The sequence below is a fragment of the Lissotriton helveticus genome, chromosome 1_1 (assembly GCF_964261635.1).
Source record: "Lissotriton helveticus chromosome 1_1, aLisHel1.1, whole genome shotgun sequence".
NCBI classification, from domain to species: Eukaryota; Metazoa; Chordata; class Amphibia; order Caudata; family Salamandridae; genus Lissotriton; species Lissotriton helveticus.
In genome coordinates, this window is record NC_136057.1 from 1,915,441,740 (window position 1) to 1,915,458,427 (window position 16,688).

Here is a 16,688-nt window from a genome sequence, read left to right on the forward strand (position 1 = left end):
AGGACTGCATGCGGCCCCTGGTCTGTGTTTCGCGGTATGTTTGTGTCTTTCGGACACGTCAGTCCCATCGTTGTTACCAACCAGACCATGGTCAAATGACTCGATATTCCGGATGTTTCCGCATGTATGCGTTATGCTCCAATTACATTCCAGGGTTTGAATGTGATATTCAAAAGCTTATAGTGCAAACAATCAAACAAACGTGTCGTACGGTTAAGCCGTGTCGACACCAACATCTAAAGATCTACTTTATATGAAGAATTAAAATGGAAAAGAAGAGGGCGGTGGGTGTAGGCAGTGGGGGCATGTATCTCTCGTGGCGTGTGTCTCAGGTGCAGCAGGCGTAATGTTTCTGGGGTGTGGGGAGCATGCGGGGGTCTGTTGCAACCGTGTTCCTGTTGTGGTAGGTCTCGTGCGTCAATAGGGAAAAGTGGGATAAGCAGCAGTCTCGCCTCAGGGCGGGGGCATCACCAATCGTCGGGAGCGTGGCGTATGGTAAGTCAGCATTAAGAATCCTTGTTACTTAGGACATGATTCACTCCACCATCGCTGCTTTGCTCCTCCTGCCCCAGAAGAGGGGGGGTTCAAGTAACTCCCTGGTCTATTCATGCCTGGTGGAATGTTCCCAGTACTTCATTCCAGAGTTGTGCAATGGGGAATTTCCTGTGCCCCACTGTCTCTTCCCTATGTAGGACAATGCTTTCTGCCCTTGCCCAGTTATCAAACGAGGTATGCCAGTGTGTGACGTGCGGGTTTTTTTAGCGCTTCCAGCGTTTAGTGAGAAGCCTTTTGGCCGTAACCAGTCCCAGGTCCCAGAATCTGGAGTGAACTTTGTTGTTTTTCGTCCTATTATAAAGGCCTAGCAAACAAGTCTCCCATATGTGCTGTAATTGCATGTCAGTCCCTTTTGCCAATAGTGTCGTCACTGCGTGCCAATATGTATGTATCCTCGTGCAGCTCCACAGCATATGAAGGAGATCCGCGTTAGCTAGCAAGCATCTGGGGCACTCAGCGGTGGCCGTTGCAAAATATTGGTTAATTTTATTTGGCGATAGGTATGCCCTGTGCAATATATAGAACTGTATGAGTTTGAAGCGGGAGTTACGTGGAATATAGGTGGGACTTTTCGGTATCATTGCCCATTCCTTATCCGTCCATTCTTTCCCCCTATCCACCGCCCATTTGTCTCGCAATGGCTGTAGAGTGACCTGTGTGTGCGACAATAGGGCCTGTGCCAACCAGTGTATCACGTGCGACCCGTTCCCCATGACATGCAGGTATTGCACCAATTGGTGTGTTGGCAGCTCTTCCGTGATGTCACCCCATGCCTTCATGTATGTGTGTATTATGGATGCGTGTTGCAAAAACTGCAGAAGGCCCGTGTCTTCTGCCAGTGTCACAAAGGGTATCAGGGTACCATCCGCGTATAGATCCGCCATGGTATCCACACCAACCCTCGTCCATTGATCCAATGCAGCTTCCGTCACTACTCCTCCAGTCCGGGGAGTGCCCAAGAAAGGCAGGACCGGGGCATAGGGCTTCGTTTCGCGTGTTAACCGTAGGCTGCGAGTGTAGCATTTGTGGGCCACCACTAGGTGTAGCTGCTTCGGGCAAGCAGTTTTGGTCAAAGGGTGAAATAACGCATGGATCTGCGCCAGGGTCAGCATTGTGGTGTCTGTGGCTGTGTCACCTAGGCTCTTGCCACTCAGCCAGCAGGCCACCCATTGCAGCTGCGCCGCGAGATAGTAAAGTTCATGGTTGGGGACTGCGAGGCCTCCCGCGTCCGTAGGTGCATAAAGTTTTGTCAACGCTACCCGGGGTCGCCCCGCATGCCAGATATGGCTTCTAATCAGAGTTTCCAGCTCTCGAAAGACGCGGGTCGGAACATACACTGGGATATTGGAATAATAATATAGCAGCCTCGGCAGTATTATCATTTTAGTTAACGTCACTCGGCCGGGCACATTTAGCGGGAGGGTCTTCCAAAAGGCTATTTGTGCCTGTACAGAGGAGATTGCCCTCACCAGGTTGCCCTCTAGTACTTCAGTCGGGGACCTATAGATGTAAACACCCAGATATCAGAACGTAGTCGGGTACCAGGCGAGTCGCATGCCACTTATGTTGATCTCGTTTTCTCACGTGTCCGAGCTAAACGAGTATACCCCAGACTTGGCCCAGTTGACCCTGAGTCCCGACATTGCCTCGAAAGTGCTGAATATGTCAGACAGCGCTGGGGGTACATGAGCCAGGTCCCTAACATACAAGAGCAGGTCGTCCGCGTACAGCGAGACCGTGTGCACACCATCCGCCAGCGGGATTCCCCATTCAGCTCCCTGAGTTCTCAATATTTCCGCCAAGGGTTCCATTGCGAGTGAGAAGAGCAATGGGGACAGCGGGCATCCTTGTCTGGTGCCTCGTTTGATTCTGATGGGTTCCGACAGCAGCCTGGCCGTGCGGACCCGCACCTCAGGCCTCCAGTATAACAGGCTCACCATGTCTGTATAGTCATCTCCAAGGTTAAATTTACGCAGTACCGTTATCAAATAAGGCCACTCCACTGAGTTAAAGGCCTTCTCCAGATCTAACACCAGTCACCCCGACTGCGGCCATTGTCGCCTGGCATACTCTTGTACCCTGAACAGCCTTCTTATATTCTGTGAGGTACTCCTAGTAGGCACGAAACCATTTTGATCCTCGTGCACTAGAGTGGTAAATGGGGCCAGCTGTTGGGCTAGCGTTGAGGCCAATATTTTATAGTCTGTGTTTAATAAAGCTAATGGCCGGTACGAACCTAGGTGTGTGTTATCCTTGTCTGGTTTCGGGAGAGAGATGAGATTAGCTTCATTTAGCGTGGGGGGGGTAGGGCGGAATCTTCAGGAGCCGCCGCATACACTTGAAGCAGCTCAGGAACCAGTATGTCTGCATAGGCCTTGTAAAACTCTGCGGGTAGCCCATCCGGGCCCGGTGATTTGCCATTGGATAGAGCGAAGATGGCTGCACGCAGCCAGAAGTGTGGCTCACTGGTTAGAGGCGGCAGACCCGTAAGCAGAGAATGGCCCGGGACCAGGGTTCGATTCCCGACGCGGCAGGGTCGTGGACCAAGGTCAGCGGACTCGATAATTCTCGCCTCGGTGCCTACTCTAGTCAGAGACCACACGCGGCAACTCTGGGCATCAGCTTGCCTCATCTTCACAACGGCCCCCCCAGATCGCCGGGGATGCTTGGTCGCACCTTAGAGATACCCATCTGGGACCATCTCTCAGGGTGAGCCAGGACGGGTTCCCCAGCGGTCGAAGCGTGGAGATACTCCTCCGGGAGTCGATTCCTAGCGCTATATAAACCCACAATTAAATTAAATTAAATTAAATCTAGCACGAGTGGGGCCTCCATGTCGGTGCGTTGACCATCATCCAGCTCCGCCAGAGTGATGTTACTGAGATAGTCGACGATATCAGCAGTAGTGACTCGTAGCCGAGAGCCGTAGAGTGCGCTGTAATGTGCAGTGAAGGCCTCATGTATCTTGTCTTGTGTGTATGCCACCCCGTCCGGAGCAGTTCTAATTGCCATCACTGGTGTCATGCGGTCCTCCTGTCTGATCAACCAGGCTAGCAATTTGCCTGGCTTGTCGCCCATTTGGTGTGTGCGTGCTGAGTGGGCCGCATAATTGAGGTGGCGCAATCTATCTAGCAGTCTCTCATGCTCCGCTCGGGTCTCTGATAGTCCCTGCTCGTCTTCCTCCCTCTCTTCCTGCTCCTCCTGTAGTAGACTTGCCTCAACTCTCGTCAAATCCTTCTCCAGTTGTTTCCTAGCATTAGCTTGGGTTCCTAGGCAGTGCCTCCTAATCACTACCTTAAACGCATCCCATTCTACCTGTGGGGTGGATGCAGTACCTGTGTTCTCCTCAAAATAGAGCGCTGTCTGTGCATATATAGAGTTCCGGAACGGGGCGTCAAGGAGCAGATCTGGCAGTAATCTCCAGGTAGGTACCGGTGGGCGTAGCTGCGCCCATGTCAGGTCCAGCACGTGTGGGTTGTGGTCCGAGTGTGTGCGGCCCATGTAGTATGTGTCCGTGATGTAGGGAAGTAGTTCGCTAGACACCATATACCTGTCCAACCGCACATGTAAATGTAAATGTGTTGGACTTGTAAAGTGCACAGCTGCCCCTAAGCGTCCCGGCGCTGGAGACCGCTGGGGAACCCGTCCTGGCTTTCCCTGTGAGATGGTCCCTTCTGGGTATCTCTAAGGTGAAACCAGGCATCCCCGGCGTCTGCGGGGGGCCTGGTTAGAGTAGGCACCGAGGCGAGAATTGTCGAGTCCGCTGACCCTGGTCCATGACCCTGCCGCATCGGGAATTGAACCCTGGTCCCGGGCCGTTCTCTGCTTCCGGGTCTGCCGCCTCTAACCAGTGACCCACACCACTCCACTGAGCCACACCACTCCCGAGAGAGAGTGCGCTCCCGAGTAGTAGGAGTACACCTTGGCTAGCGGGTTGCGGGTGCGCCAGGCATCGTGTAGAACCCACTGTGTGGCCCAGTCTAGGAAGGCTCTCATAGCAGTGTGTGCTGGTGCATTGGGCAGTGGTGGGAACGAGCGGTCTAACATTACATTCAGTATACAGTTGTAATCACCTCCCAGTACCCAGGGAATCCCGTGCCATGGCGATAGACTAGCAGACAGCCGCGCCAGGAAACCAGCTTGGTCTACGTTGGGGGCATACAGTGAAACTAGGACTACCGGGCGCCCATCCAATCTACAGTTCACTATTACAAATCTGCCCTCCGGGTCTATGTGAGAGTGTGCGACTTTTAGGGGGCTACCTGGCCTCGCTCACACCAGCACCACTCGGGCAAAGGATGAGTACCCTGTGGCGTATAGTTGTCCGCGCCATCTGCAGTGTAGGGCTCAGGATTCTGTCTCATCCAGGTGCTTCTGCTGTAGGAGTGCAATTTGGACACGATGCCGTTTGAGGTATGAGTAGATTTGGTATCTGCGGGATGGGGTATACATACCTCGCACGTTCCACGTGCAGAATTTTATTTCCGCCATTGTAGTTTTTCAGGAAGCATTCAACCCTCTCTACTCCACCTCCACCCAATTGGCCACCCGGGTTGTACCACCAAAGCTCCCCCACACACACCTCCAAGGACACCGCCATGGTTGCCCACAGCTTTAATACAAAAAAAAGGTGGGGGTAAGGAGAACAAATCAACTAACATGAAGAGCCATAAAGAACAACAATTCAACGCCATAATACCAAAAGGGCGGTTGCCGAACATGCCTCCGTCCAAACTCTCAAGGAGATAGTCTTAGTCTAAAGTCTAGGGGGGTCACTGTGCGTTGTGCACCTTTACAGTGTCATAAATACTGGACATATGAAGGGGGGCTCTACCCCTCCCGGTGTACCCGTATGTGGTCGGGCCGTCGTTTAGGAACACAGGCCCAGATGTAGGTAAATCTAATTTACCGACTTGTAAATACCGAATTTTACCGATTCAGTATTTATGAATCGGTAAATAGGAAGGAGGCAGATGTAGGTAATTTCAAATTCACAATTACCGAATCTGTAAAATTCGGTATTTACCAATTCGGTAAATACCGAATCGTTATTCCCCATTGATTCCTATGGGCTTTGAAGCCCATAGGAATCAATTGGAAATACCAATTCGGTATTTACCGAATCGGTAAATACCGAATCCTGGCCGGGGGGAACGGGGTGTCACTTTGACACCCTGTAGCACCCCAATTGCAGGCTTGTGTGCCATGTGGCACACATACATGCCCTAAGGTCCTGTATGTGTGTCACATGGCTTAGGTGTACATGCACAGATGTGCATGTACACTGGAATTCGGTATTTTACCACCCAATAGGATTGGGTGGTAAATACGACTCCTAAAGGGCCTGTGGCACTCTTTGAAGTGCTAGCTACATCTAGAATTACAGAATCGGTATATTTTCCGATTCTGTAATTTTAAGCCCCCTACATTGCAAAACCCAAAAACCGGTCCGACCGGTATTTGGGCTCCTACATCTGGCCCCTAGTATGGAAGGGGGGGGGGGAAACATGTGCTAAGCCCTATATGCCTTACTTTGTATGTCTCAGAGAAGTCACCATCGGCCAGGCCAGTTGAGATTCACTGTTCCGGGCAAATCAGGGTACCGGCTATCCGGACCCCGTGACCGGGCCATCCGCAGCGTCTCTGCAGCTCAGCCGATCAAAGGAAACCAGGTGCCAGGGGGGCCAAACTCACCATTCCGCCCCACGTGCAAGCAAGTGCCCGCAGGGGGGTCATGTCGCAGGCAAGCCTAGCCGGCATGTGCAGGGGTCACCTAGAAGCACCAAGGTCCCACAGTGTTCCACATCCGGTGCCCAGTCCAATCCATACATCAGGTCTTGATTAGTGGAGCAGGTCCGCAGTTTGTGGTGTGACGTCTGGTTGCTCCACAGAAACCTGGGAGTCCGGCAGTCCATAGATGGCCTCATCATCACTAGGGAGGTCGCGAGGACTGGCGGTCAGTGCTGTGTCCGTGGCCGGGGAGCGGCTGAGTTCCCTCACCATGCGTAGTGCATCTTGCTTTTCACGTTGTGTGGTCTCCTCTGGCGGTCCAGCTCCCGATGGCGTTTGTGTCCCACCGGTCGGTGTCGGCTTGTTTCTGCGTCTCCGTCTCGGGCCCCTGGCTCGCTGCGAAGCAGAAGTTCCGGCCGCTCTCCGAGGGGCCATTTCGGTACCATTGTCCAGCCAAGCCTCAACTTCCTCTGGGTCAGTGAAGAAGTGTGTCTTGTCTTGCGCTACTACCCTCAGTTTTGCAGGGAATAAGAGGGAGTATTTCAGTCCGAGTTGACGTAGACGCTGTTTAGCTGCAAGGAAGGAATGTCTCTGTCTCTGGACTTGTATCGTGTAATCCGGGAAAAACATTATTTTGGCGTTGTCTATCCTGATGACATGGAGCTGCCTTGCTTCTCTCAGGATGGTGTCCCGGTCGCGGTAATTCAGAATGCGGAGCAGCATTGGCCTGGGGTTTGACCCCGTAGGGAGTGGCCTTGTTGGTACGCGATGCGCCCATTCCACCACGAAGTGAGGTGATAGTGTGCCCTCAGGGAGTAAGGTCTTCAGCCAGTCTTCCATATGTACCACGGGGTCTCTTCCTTCCCATCGTTCCGGTACACCCACGAGTCTTACGTTGTTTCTGCGCGCCCTTCATCCGCATCCTCCGCACGGTCTTCTAAAAAGTCAACCCTGTTCATAAGGTCTTGCACATGTTTGTCTGTTTGGGCGACTCGGGGTTCCAGCTCCGACATACCTGTTTCCAGGGCCACAGTGCGTTCCGCCAGTTTCTTGTGGTCGGCTTGCAAGTGAGTTAAGTCAATCGCGACACTGTCGATTTTGGTTGCTAGCGAGGTGCGGGTGAAGTGGATGGATTCTTCTAGTCTCTCCATCGCCGCCAGCATGGTGTCGAGCTTGGCCGCCATGTGGTCAGCATCAGCATTTTTAGAGGGCTTTTCCATTTTGCCCTTCGGCAGTGTTCCTCCAGTGCCGGTGCGAGCTCTGGTGCCCCCAGACATGAGCCGCTCGGTGAATGTGGTCCTACAATTGCAATGGTGGTGAACCCTTGTCTCTGGGGTGCCGACAATGGTCCAGGGCGGCACAGGGATGGCGGCGGGCAATCCTGAGAAAGGTGCAGGGATGGCCGCCGCGCCCAGGTCTGCTGCTCCACGCCTGCACCGCCGCGTGGCTCCTTCCCAATAGCAGGCAGGAGTGGTGCTCAGGTCTTCTCCCTCAGGGCGTAATTCGGATTCGCCACAGTGGTGTCCCCCAAGGGATCTGGGACGTTCGCTATTATTTATATTTGTAGGCGTCCGTGGCGCCTCTCGCTCAACACTGCCAGCGGTGCCCTTTGTCCAACACCCAGCAGCATGTCAGAGTCTCAGGGTGATGGAACCGGGCCAACGCGATGATCGTGCCTCAGATCTCCCAGTTGCGGCCCTCCCTCCGCCATGCATCATCGGCCAACGTCGGCGCCTTGCTTCCTGTCCGCCCGGTCTCCTCACCGAGCTCGGCTGCCACACCCTCCCGTTAGGCCTACCTCGAGTAGTGGGGTTGCGGTGTCGGCGCGGTTCGCGGTGGTGGGCGCGTCACCGCTGCCCTTCCCTCAGCCTCCCCGTTCCAGCACGTGTCTGTCCAGCATCGCCAGGGTGGGCGCCTCACTCCTCCCGCGCCCACAGGCCTCTGCCTCAGGTGACCTAGGTAATGTCCGTGCCTCACTGGGGTCGCGGTTCCTCCACTTCACCAGCCGTGTCACAGAGCCCAATGTGTGAGCCACGCTCTTGATCTCACCCCTCAGCAGCCAACAGCCCGGGACCCAGGTGCTTAATGGCCCTGTCCGGCTGCCTCACAGTTCAAGGGTGACTGTGCCTCTCGCCATGATGGGCGCGTCTTCCTCACCTCTGTGTTCGCACTCCGTCGTGCACCAGTGGTCAGCGGGCGATAATGTGAGAGGGGCTGCAGACCAGCTCCGTCCGCAATCCGCAGCCCCGGCCCCCACAAGCAGCAGCTCCGTCGATCCTCGGCCGTTTCGCGCCGCAGGTCTCCTTAGGCCTCACTTCGGGGCCCAGCGCAAGGATCTAAGCCCCGGGCTCTCCCAGCAGCAGCAGTCGGTTAGGTCTGAAGGTGCTCGGCCACACCGCCGCGGGAATCCTCGGTGCGGTCGGGGTTCTCCGATCATTTCCAAACTTGGTGTGGTAGGTGTTCTTGGCTTCTGGGCTCTGCTCTCTAATTTTCGGCCAGAACTGCCGGATAATTTGCGGGATAATGCGCCGGGAAGGGGAGCTCGAGATGGAGCTCTACCCTAAGACGTCCGTTCCCTTTGCGTGCATAGCCACGCCCCCTTCCCTGTGAGCACTGTATAATGGTAAATCAAAAGAAATTAAAATAGCAGTGCGAAAGCTTAAAATATAACATGAATAAAATGGAAGTCTTGCTTCCTTTAAGATGGCTCCTGCAGCAGTGAGCCAGGCAACTCCCGAAATGGTAACGAGTGCCTACAAGGAAATAAACTGCAGGGCTGACATTCCATGCTCAAGAATAGCTGTTCCTCAGGAAGTCTTTGGGATGTCAGAAAAAACCCACCCATCAGCTGAGTTGCAGTGCCTGCAGATGCAGGGGTGTGACTCCTTAACTCCAAGGGAGATTACTTCGAGTATCCTTGATGCCCACAGTTCTGTTGAAGATCCTGGAAGAAGCACAGACAACAAACGACGAAGAACACTTGCAGAACAGCAACTCCAGGAGCAGCAGGAGTCTTCCTTGAAGCAGTCTCAGTTCCAGGCAAAGTCCAGCGAAGTCCAAGCGTCCAGACGTTCGAAGAGTGATGTGGTTTCAGGCTTGAGTTTTGTCTTGCAACGAATCAGAGTACCGATCTACAGGTAAGCCCTTTTATACCCTAAGAAAAGGGTTAGGACAACTCAGGGGTCCCTCCCAGAGGATGAGCTGGACAGAGGGGAGGATACTCCCATGTCCTTTGTCCAGTTTCGTGCCAGAGTGGGAACCACGGGCTCGCTGAACTGATTCCAACTTTATTGTGCAAAGAGTGCACCAAATGTGCTCTTCAAAGCAATCTGGTGACGCTGGCAAGCGCCCCCAGCCCAATACACTCAGTCCTGCCTGGGAGTTGGTCACACCTCCCTGCGACAGGAAACCTATTGTTCAACCTTCCCCTTCTCGAGGTTGGCTCAGCAGCAGGCGTGCAGAATTGTGTCTGTGGTCAGAAGCAGCAGTAGCTCACTGTCAGACCCTGAAAGGCTGTTACTGAGAGTACAGGTAAGTACCCCAAGGGAGCCCCCTAGTACATGGGACAACACGTCCAACAATGAAATCGGTGTTGGGGTATGATTCCAACATGTTTGATAAAAAACATGACCTGATTTGGTGCAGCCACTATATAGTTAGACACCTCGTAAAGACTGATGTCCACTATATGTATTAAAAGGGCTGATCCCACTTACACAGCCTGGAGAATCGACCCTGGGGTTTGTAGGGGTGTCCTGCTCATGCAGGGGCACCCTCACTCTTATAACCAAGCACCCTGCCCTCAAGGCTGAATAACTTGTGTAGGGGTGACTTATAGGTTTAAAGTGCAGTAACCTTAGATATAAGGAAACTTATATCTGTAGTGAGAGGTGTTAGCACCAACTCACACAGGCTACACTGGCAGCGCTATAGTCCCAGTTTAAGTGGACTCCCGTCGGTGGCACAATACATGCTGCAGCCCATGTGAGACCCATAGGATTTAGAAGGGTACCTCATTAGCCACTTATGGATGTACATAAGTACTTACCATGGTTAAATTAGGGAGAAAGCATAGTGACTTTTCCTGATTAGCAGGAACCCAGTCAGACTAGGTCAGAAACAGACTGACACCAAGCAAAAAGTGGAGGTAACCATGAAAGCAGATCCTACCTTCCGACACTCACTATCAGTGAGGTTCCTACGATGCAGAAGAAAAAGTTATTTACTTGTATTCCTAGTTCTGCATCGTAGGTATCCAGGCTGAAGTCATAATCAACCCTCCCTCCTCCCCAATATTCATAAATTTACTATGTATGTTTCACTTTCTCCACATTTTACCATTTAAAAAAACTGAGACTGTGAGGCAAATTGCCATTACAGTGCATGCTGGGTAGAGAAGCTGCTGACTCCCTAAATTAAAAGTGTATTTTCCTTACACTCCGGGAACTCTTGAACTGGCATGCTCCCTTTTTTCTTCCTCTGCAAGTGCTCAATGGAAGTGATTCTACTTCACTCATGGTTGCCTTGTTGTCAGGTGCTGCAATGTGGTCTTTTTACATTGTTTAGATACCATTTATAATACAGAAAGTTTTCAGTCCAGAAGCAGGCCTTACTTTACTTATTGGAGGTAACTCTATTCAGTGGGGATTGAGGTATTACCTCCAACTAAAATGATTTTTCAAGATTTTAAGAAAAAGTGCTCAGGGATCCCTGTAGATGCATGGGAATATTCTGTGTTTACGTATACGTATAATGCAGAATTAGGACTACAAGTAAGTAACTTTTCCTTCTCACTTACCTCTTTCATTTGATTAAAACAATGCTACAATTTACCTCCATTAAAGTCCATCTTTGAGCAATTGCTGCCTTTTGAAAACGTCTTTTTCAAATGTCCTTTTTCAAAATTCATGTAGTCCTGTATTCCCTTGAGGGCATTAAGAAAATGTATCCTCCTATCTGGAGACTTTGTTCACTGTGGAAGTTGAATGTTGTCCTTTATCATCTTATAGGCTCTCTCGTTGAGCCTATATATAAAGCTTCCCTTCAACACCTATCCTAGAAGTCTTCCTTTTTGGTCGGCATGTCGTGTTAGCAAAATACAGGCTCCATGTGCCACGAGCCTTACACAATATTTCCCAGTAATAGAGTGGTAATGAGGACCCATCCTAAATTCATCCCCAAAATAGTGTAGGATTTTAATGTCAATCAAACTATTTAAATCCCTACTTTTTTTCAAGACCCACATGTCTTGTTGAGAGGTCTCTTCACACTTTCGATGTTAGGAGGGTGCTGAAGCTTTATTTGGATAGGACTTAAAGTTTGAGAAAGTCAAAACAACTATTTGTAAATTATGGTCCTTTACGAACACGGCTTGGCACTTTTACACAATCCCTGTCTAGATGGATTGTCTCCCGCTTAACCCTGTGTTACCAGAAAGTCAACAAAGTCTTATTTGGGAAACCTACAACCCATTTCACCAGAGGTACAGCGGCTACTGCTGCATTACTTCGAAATGTTCCAGTCTCTGAGATGTGCAAAACTGCAACGATCTGTTCACACATTTACCAGATACTGTTGCACTAATTCAGATTCTAGTGTGGATGCCTAAGAAATCTCTTTGCTTTAAATAATACCTTATTTATCTCTTCCCATGTAGCATTTTAGGGGATGATCTGCTAATCTATTCACTGCTTATGATCATCAATGGAAATCCATGAGAGAGAAGGCATGGTTTCTTACCTGTAATCCTAGCTCTCGCTCAGGGGGATCTCCATTGAAATCATAATCAACCTCCACTCCTCCCTATTTCAAGAGCTAAAGTACGGCTAACTCAATCCTGCATCACAAAACTGACTAAATAGCCACCAACAGGGCTTTATCCCTTAGCAGAAGCAGTGCTATGACTAATGGCTTCTTCTGCAGTCTGAGAGGTCACTCTGAGGGAGATTGGAGGTATATTAGCTGAGTTTGAGAAGAAGACATGGTTGAGATGGTGCTTTTTATGTTTTCATGGCTGAGCCATTAAAGCTCTATTAAAACCTTACTTTGTTTGTCCTTAAGGACAGTTGAGGAGCATCACCCAGAGCCCCTCACTAAAAAATATCCAGAAGTTGATACTTTCCTTGTACAATTGTATGTCATCACAATCTAAAATGTTTTAATGCTTGTAATAATATGTTACCAGTGGTTATAAGTATGAATAACTGCCAGTCAGCGTAATTAAAAGTTACTTACCAATGTGTATCTGGTACACCTGTTCATTCGATAGAGACTACTAGCCGCAGATTCCTTCACGTAGAATTATCTCCAGGCGTGAGACTGGATCCGGAAACTTTTCCCACAGCATCCCTGCGTGCCGGGGCCGGGGCGGCATCACGCGACTCCGCCCAGGTGTCGTCCGCGTACATGACGTCAGCGCGGTCACATAAGCCCCGCCCGGCGCGCCTACGTCAGTTTTTTTCTTTTCCGCGTGCAACGCGGATCCGCTCCTTGCTACGGGCCTGTTTGGGGCCCTATTTTCTCATTGTCTCTTCTTTTGGTGGAACAGTGTGCGAATGCCTTCGGGCTTCAAGACTTGCACGTCGTGTGGGCGTCTTATATCGGCGATGGACCTTCACCTCATTTGTATGTGGTGTTTAGGGGAGGATCAGGGCACCACTGATTATGATGAAACTACTCTCGGCGCGTCTCTCCAGGTCGGCGTCCTCCCCTCGATTAGCCTCGGCAGACGGCTTCAGATACGGCCATGGGTGTCGTCCTCACCCTTCTCCGATGTCACGTGAGCGTCACTCCCCGGTGGGTAAGTGTCACAGTTTGTCCATGGGGGCTGGTTTCCTCGTGCCGGGGGCGTGGGCTCTACACGGGTGATGCGGCCCCACGTGTCGTCCTATCTACCGTTTCCCGGTGATGGGGCATCGAGAGTTCAGATGGAGACATAGGCGGCGGCTTTCTAGGCCTCGCTGGCGTCTCCTCATCCTTCCCCCTTCTGCGGTGTCAGCGGATCCCTTGCCTTGCGCAGGGCCCTCCGTGGCGCCGGCGGTGGTCCCGGCGCCGACTGGCTCAGATCCAGGCGTGGAGGTTGTGGTACTGATGGGGTGCGGCCCCTCGGTGGTCCCTCCCTCAGACCACGGCGCCTCTTCCTCACTGCAAACTCCAGCGGGAGTCCCTGTGGTGTCGCGGGAGGTTGCCAGGGCTCCGGTTGCATCCCAGTGCCCCTCTCGGTCCTTTGACAAGGTGACGGCGCTGGCAGCTGCTGGACCAGGCGACGCCACAGGGGTCGGTGGACCCTCCTCGTTCCGCTCTGGGTCGAGGCTGGGTGGGGACCGCTCGTCCCTCTCCAGGCCCCTCTTGTCCTTCCCCACAGGCGGCTGCCTCGTCGGAGGGCTCGTCGGAGGTTGAATCGTCCCTGGCACCGCCGCATGGGTCACCGGGCCAGCTCCGACACATTCTGGACCGAGGCTGGCAGAGGGCTTCGTGTCACTCCCCAGGTCCCTCTCTTTCCTCCACGCAGGAGGCTGCCTCGGCGGAGGTCAAGTCGGCGTCGTTCCGGCGCCGCCCCTTGGCCAGTTCGACTCCGGCTCCACACCAGTCCCCAGTGCGGTGTGACTTGGAGGAGCACTATCCGGCGTCTCCCTCGGTGCCGGATTGTGTCGACGTCCTGCCTCAGGGGGCGGACTCTACGGCTCCGCGCAGGGGTCGTGCCGCGGATTCATCTTGGGACGCTCCTTCTTCTCCGGAGGCCGGCTACATATTGGTGTTGTCCTCCCCAGAGACTGGCTGCCGTGTGGTGTTTTTTCCACCGGCTTCGTCGAAGGGCTGCTCCCCGCCATTTCTGAGGCAGAGGTGTTCATGGGAGGAGCTCAGGTCCCCTATTCTTCGGTTCCTTCGGACTTCCAGGTCTGGCCTTTGCCAGTCCCACTTGGCTTCGGGGACGGCCGCCTTAGTTTGCAGCCGTCGCCCACGGAGGAGCTGCTTTCTGCACCGTGGGGCTCTACGGAGACCGGTGCGGCCTTCGCTCACGCGTTGTCCACGGCTGTGGGAATTTTGCGCATGGGTGACCCGATTGCTCATTTTCCGACGGACCATCTCTTGGAGGTTCTCCACCCGGGCTCTGGTCTCACGCCTGTGGATAATTCTATGTGAAGGAATCTGCGGCTAGAATCGTCTCTACCAGATACATCGGTAACTCGTACATTGGTTCTAATAATGCCAACAATGACCTTTTGTCACCAGATCATTTAACTCTGTTAGTCTTGCGGTGAACAGTGTAAATATCTTATTGGCACTCAAAGCAAGGAACGTAAAAATAGAAAACATAATTGGTACAGTTGAGTACAGTTTCTTAAACTGTTACTTCTTTGGTTTCAACACTCTTTAGAAATTTGAGTACAGTTTCCGAACCTGTATTCCGGTTTGTAGTATTCCCAAAGGTCGATAGTGTAGAGCAACCTGTAGAGAAGAAGTAAACGAATTACGGTCATCACTCATTTCTCCTTTTGTGATGTTTCAACAGGTTCTTCCTGCTCCTAATGTTAAGCTGAACAATAACCACATTTACAATAATAATGGTTATGGTGTGACTATTGTCCAGCCCGATGAGAAAACCTGTACCGCCGTAGACGAGACTCTCGGAGGAGCTGCCGCAGGTGACAAGAAAGAAGAGGACACACTTTCGAAAGCTATCCAGACTCTTAGCTTAGAGATGGGCAACAATAAAATAGAAGCAAACACCATGGGAGAAATTGGCATTGTCTACTGTTGAACGAAAAATATCTTGACTTTCTTTCAAATATTCAGCTTTTATCACTGTTACCATGTACTAAAGCCAGTGTATGTATGCATTAGATGTGTTGGTACATAATAAATATTTTAAATACGCACATATGCTTTGTGTTGGGCAGTGTATTATAGAATTGATGACTGATGTTACTCTCAGGAGCAATATATTTTTAATTCATTAGATGTGTTGGTACATAATAAATATTTTAAATATTCACATATGCTTTGTGTTGGGCAGTGTATTATAGAATTGATGACTGATGTTATTCTCAGGAGCAATATCTTTTTAATCGCCAGTAATTTAATCCTACTTCAGAATAGTGGTATTCCCACCAAGTATTGCACTCTTGCAATAGTCAGGCATGAATGTAGCTCATGCAGGATATGGACTGCTGATTAACAGTTTATCAAAAATCATTAATCCTGAAAATTTAATAAAGTATTATAGTACAAACATTTAGTAAATGCTAACAGAATTTTATGTCCCAGACCCAAATTACTAGTGATGGGATGTCCTTCCATTTCAAGGATGATGGAGGAGTACATGCATAAACACTTGAAGAGACCTGAGAATGTCCACACCCACGATCATGCTTCACCTCCAAAAAAAATCCTCTCCACACTCCCTCCTTTTTCTCTAAGATGAGTGAAAGTCTTCTTTCGTCTTAAACTTTTTACATTCACTTCTTCACAGAAGGTTTGCACTCATATAGTGCTGTTACTAACAACCTTCAGGACCTCTGTTTCTTGAGCCTCTGGTGTCTGGCCCAATATGGTGCATGATCTGCTGACCTCTGTTTAGGTAACTATCATCCAGACACACAGTTTCTATCCTTCTCTTTCACTCAAGGCCATCAAATACTGTTATTAAAGGCTGTCTTATTAGCATTTGCAGAGAGTTCCAGGACTTTGAGCCCGATTTAGTATTTGGCAATCGGGTCGTCCTCCGCCAGGGCAACAATGTAAATTACTCTGACGTCCTGGTGGAGATCCCAACTGCCAAATTTGAAATGCCCTTCGGGCCAAGAGGCATTTGAAGCATTGACAGTAACCGCTGTCAAGACACTTCCTGGCGATGTAAAGTAGCTTTGTCAAACATGAGGGAGCCATGCGTCAAACTTCGTTTAAAATAAAAGAATTCACAAAGAGAATCCCAAAGCAGAATTTCCTTTTTGAAAATAAAAAATCTATGGGAGGTTACCTCTCATGGCAAGGGGAGCATGTTGCAGTTTTCTTTGTCGTGTAGCACCAGGGTTTTCCTGGCGATAACGACAGTGAAAACTCACCTGTAAGTCAGCTCATCTAAATTAGATGAGCGGACATACAGTTCATCCTCTGAAAGCCCTCACTCTGTCTGTCTTTCAGAGAGCTGTAACCACAGGGGAGGTGAAGTAGTCTCCACCGTCATAACACCAAAGGTTCATGCGCATTTAAATCATGGCGGATGGGCCAGTATGTTGGTAGAAAGGTACTCTTAGTCATTGCAACAGAGCACATTTCTAACAACATATAAATTAGGCCCTTTGTTATACAAATCAGAACACATTTTTTTCTTAGATACTCCCTGTCAGTGATGTCTTCTACTGATTAATACTCCCAACTGCAGAGTCTCCAGTATTGAATTT

The 16,688-nt window shown here is 50.8% G+C and overlaps 1 protein-coding gene across 1 annotated transcript in view; it reads left to right on the plus strand.

Moving 5' to 3' along the window:
* Positions 1-15,282, plus strand: part of SHCBP1L (SHC binding and spindle associated 1 like) — a 1,483,415-nt gene extending 1,468,133 nt beyond the window's left edge. The window contains exon 10 of the mRNA XM_078643195.1: positions 14,798-15,282. Coding sequence (XP_078499321.1) covers positions 14,798-15,046 — 249 coding nt within the window. The 3' untranslated portion in view covers positions 15,047-15,282. The remainder of the gene's footprint in view (positions 1-14,797) is intronic.
* Positions 15,283-16,688: the final 1,406 nt, after the last annotated feature.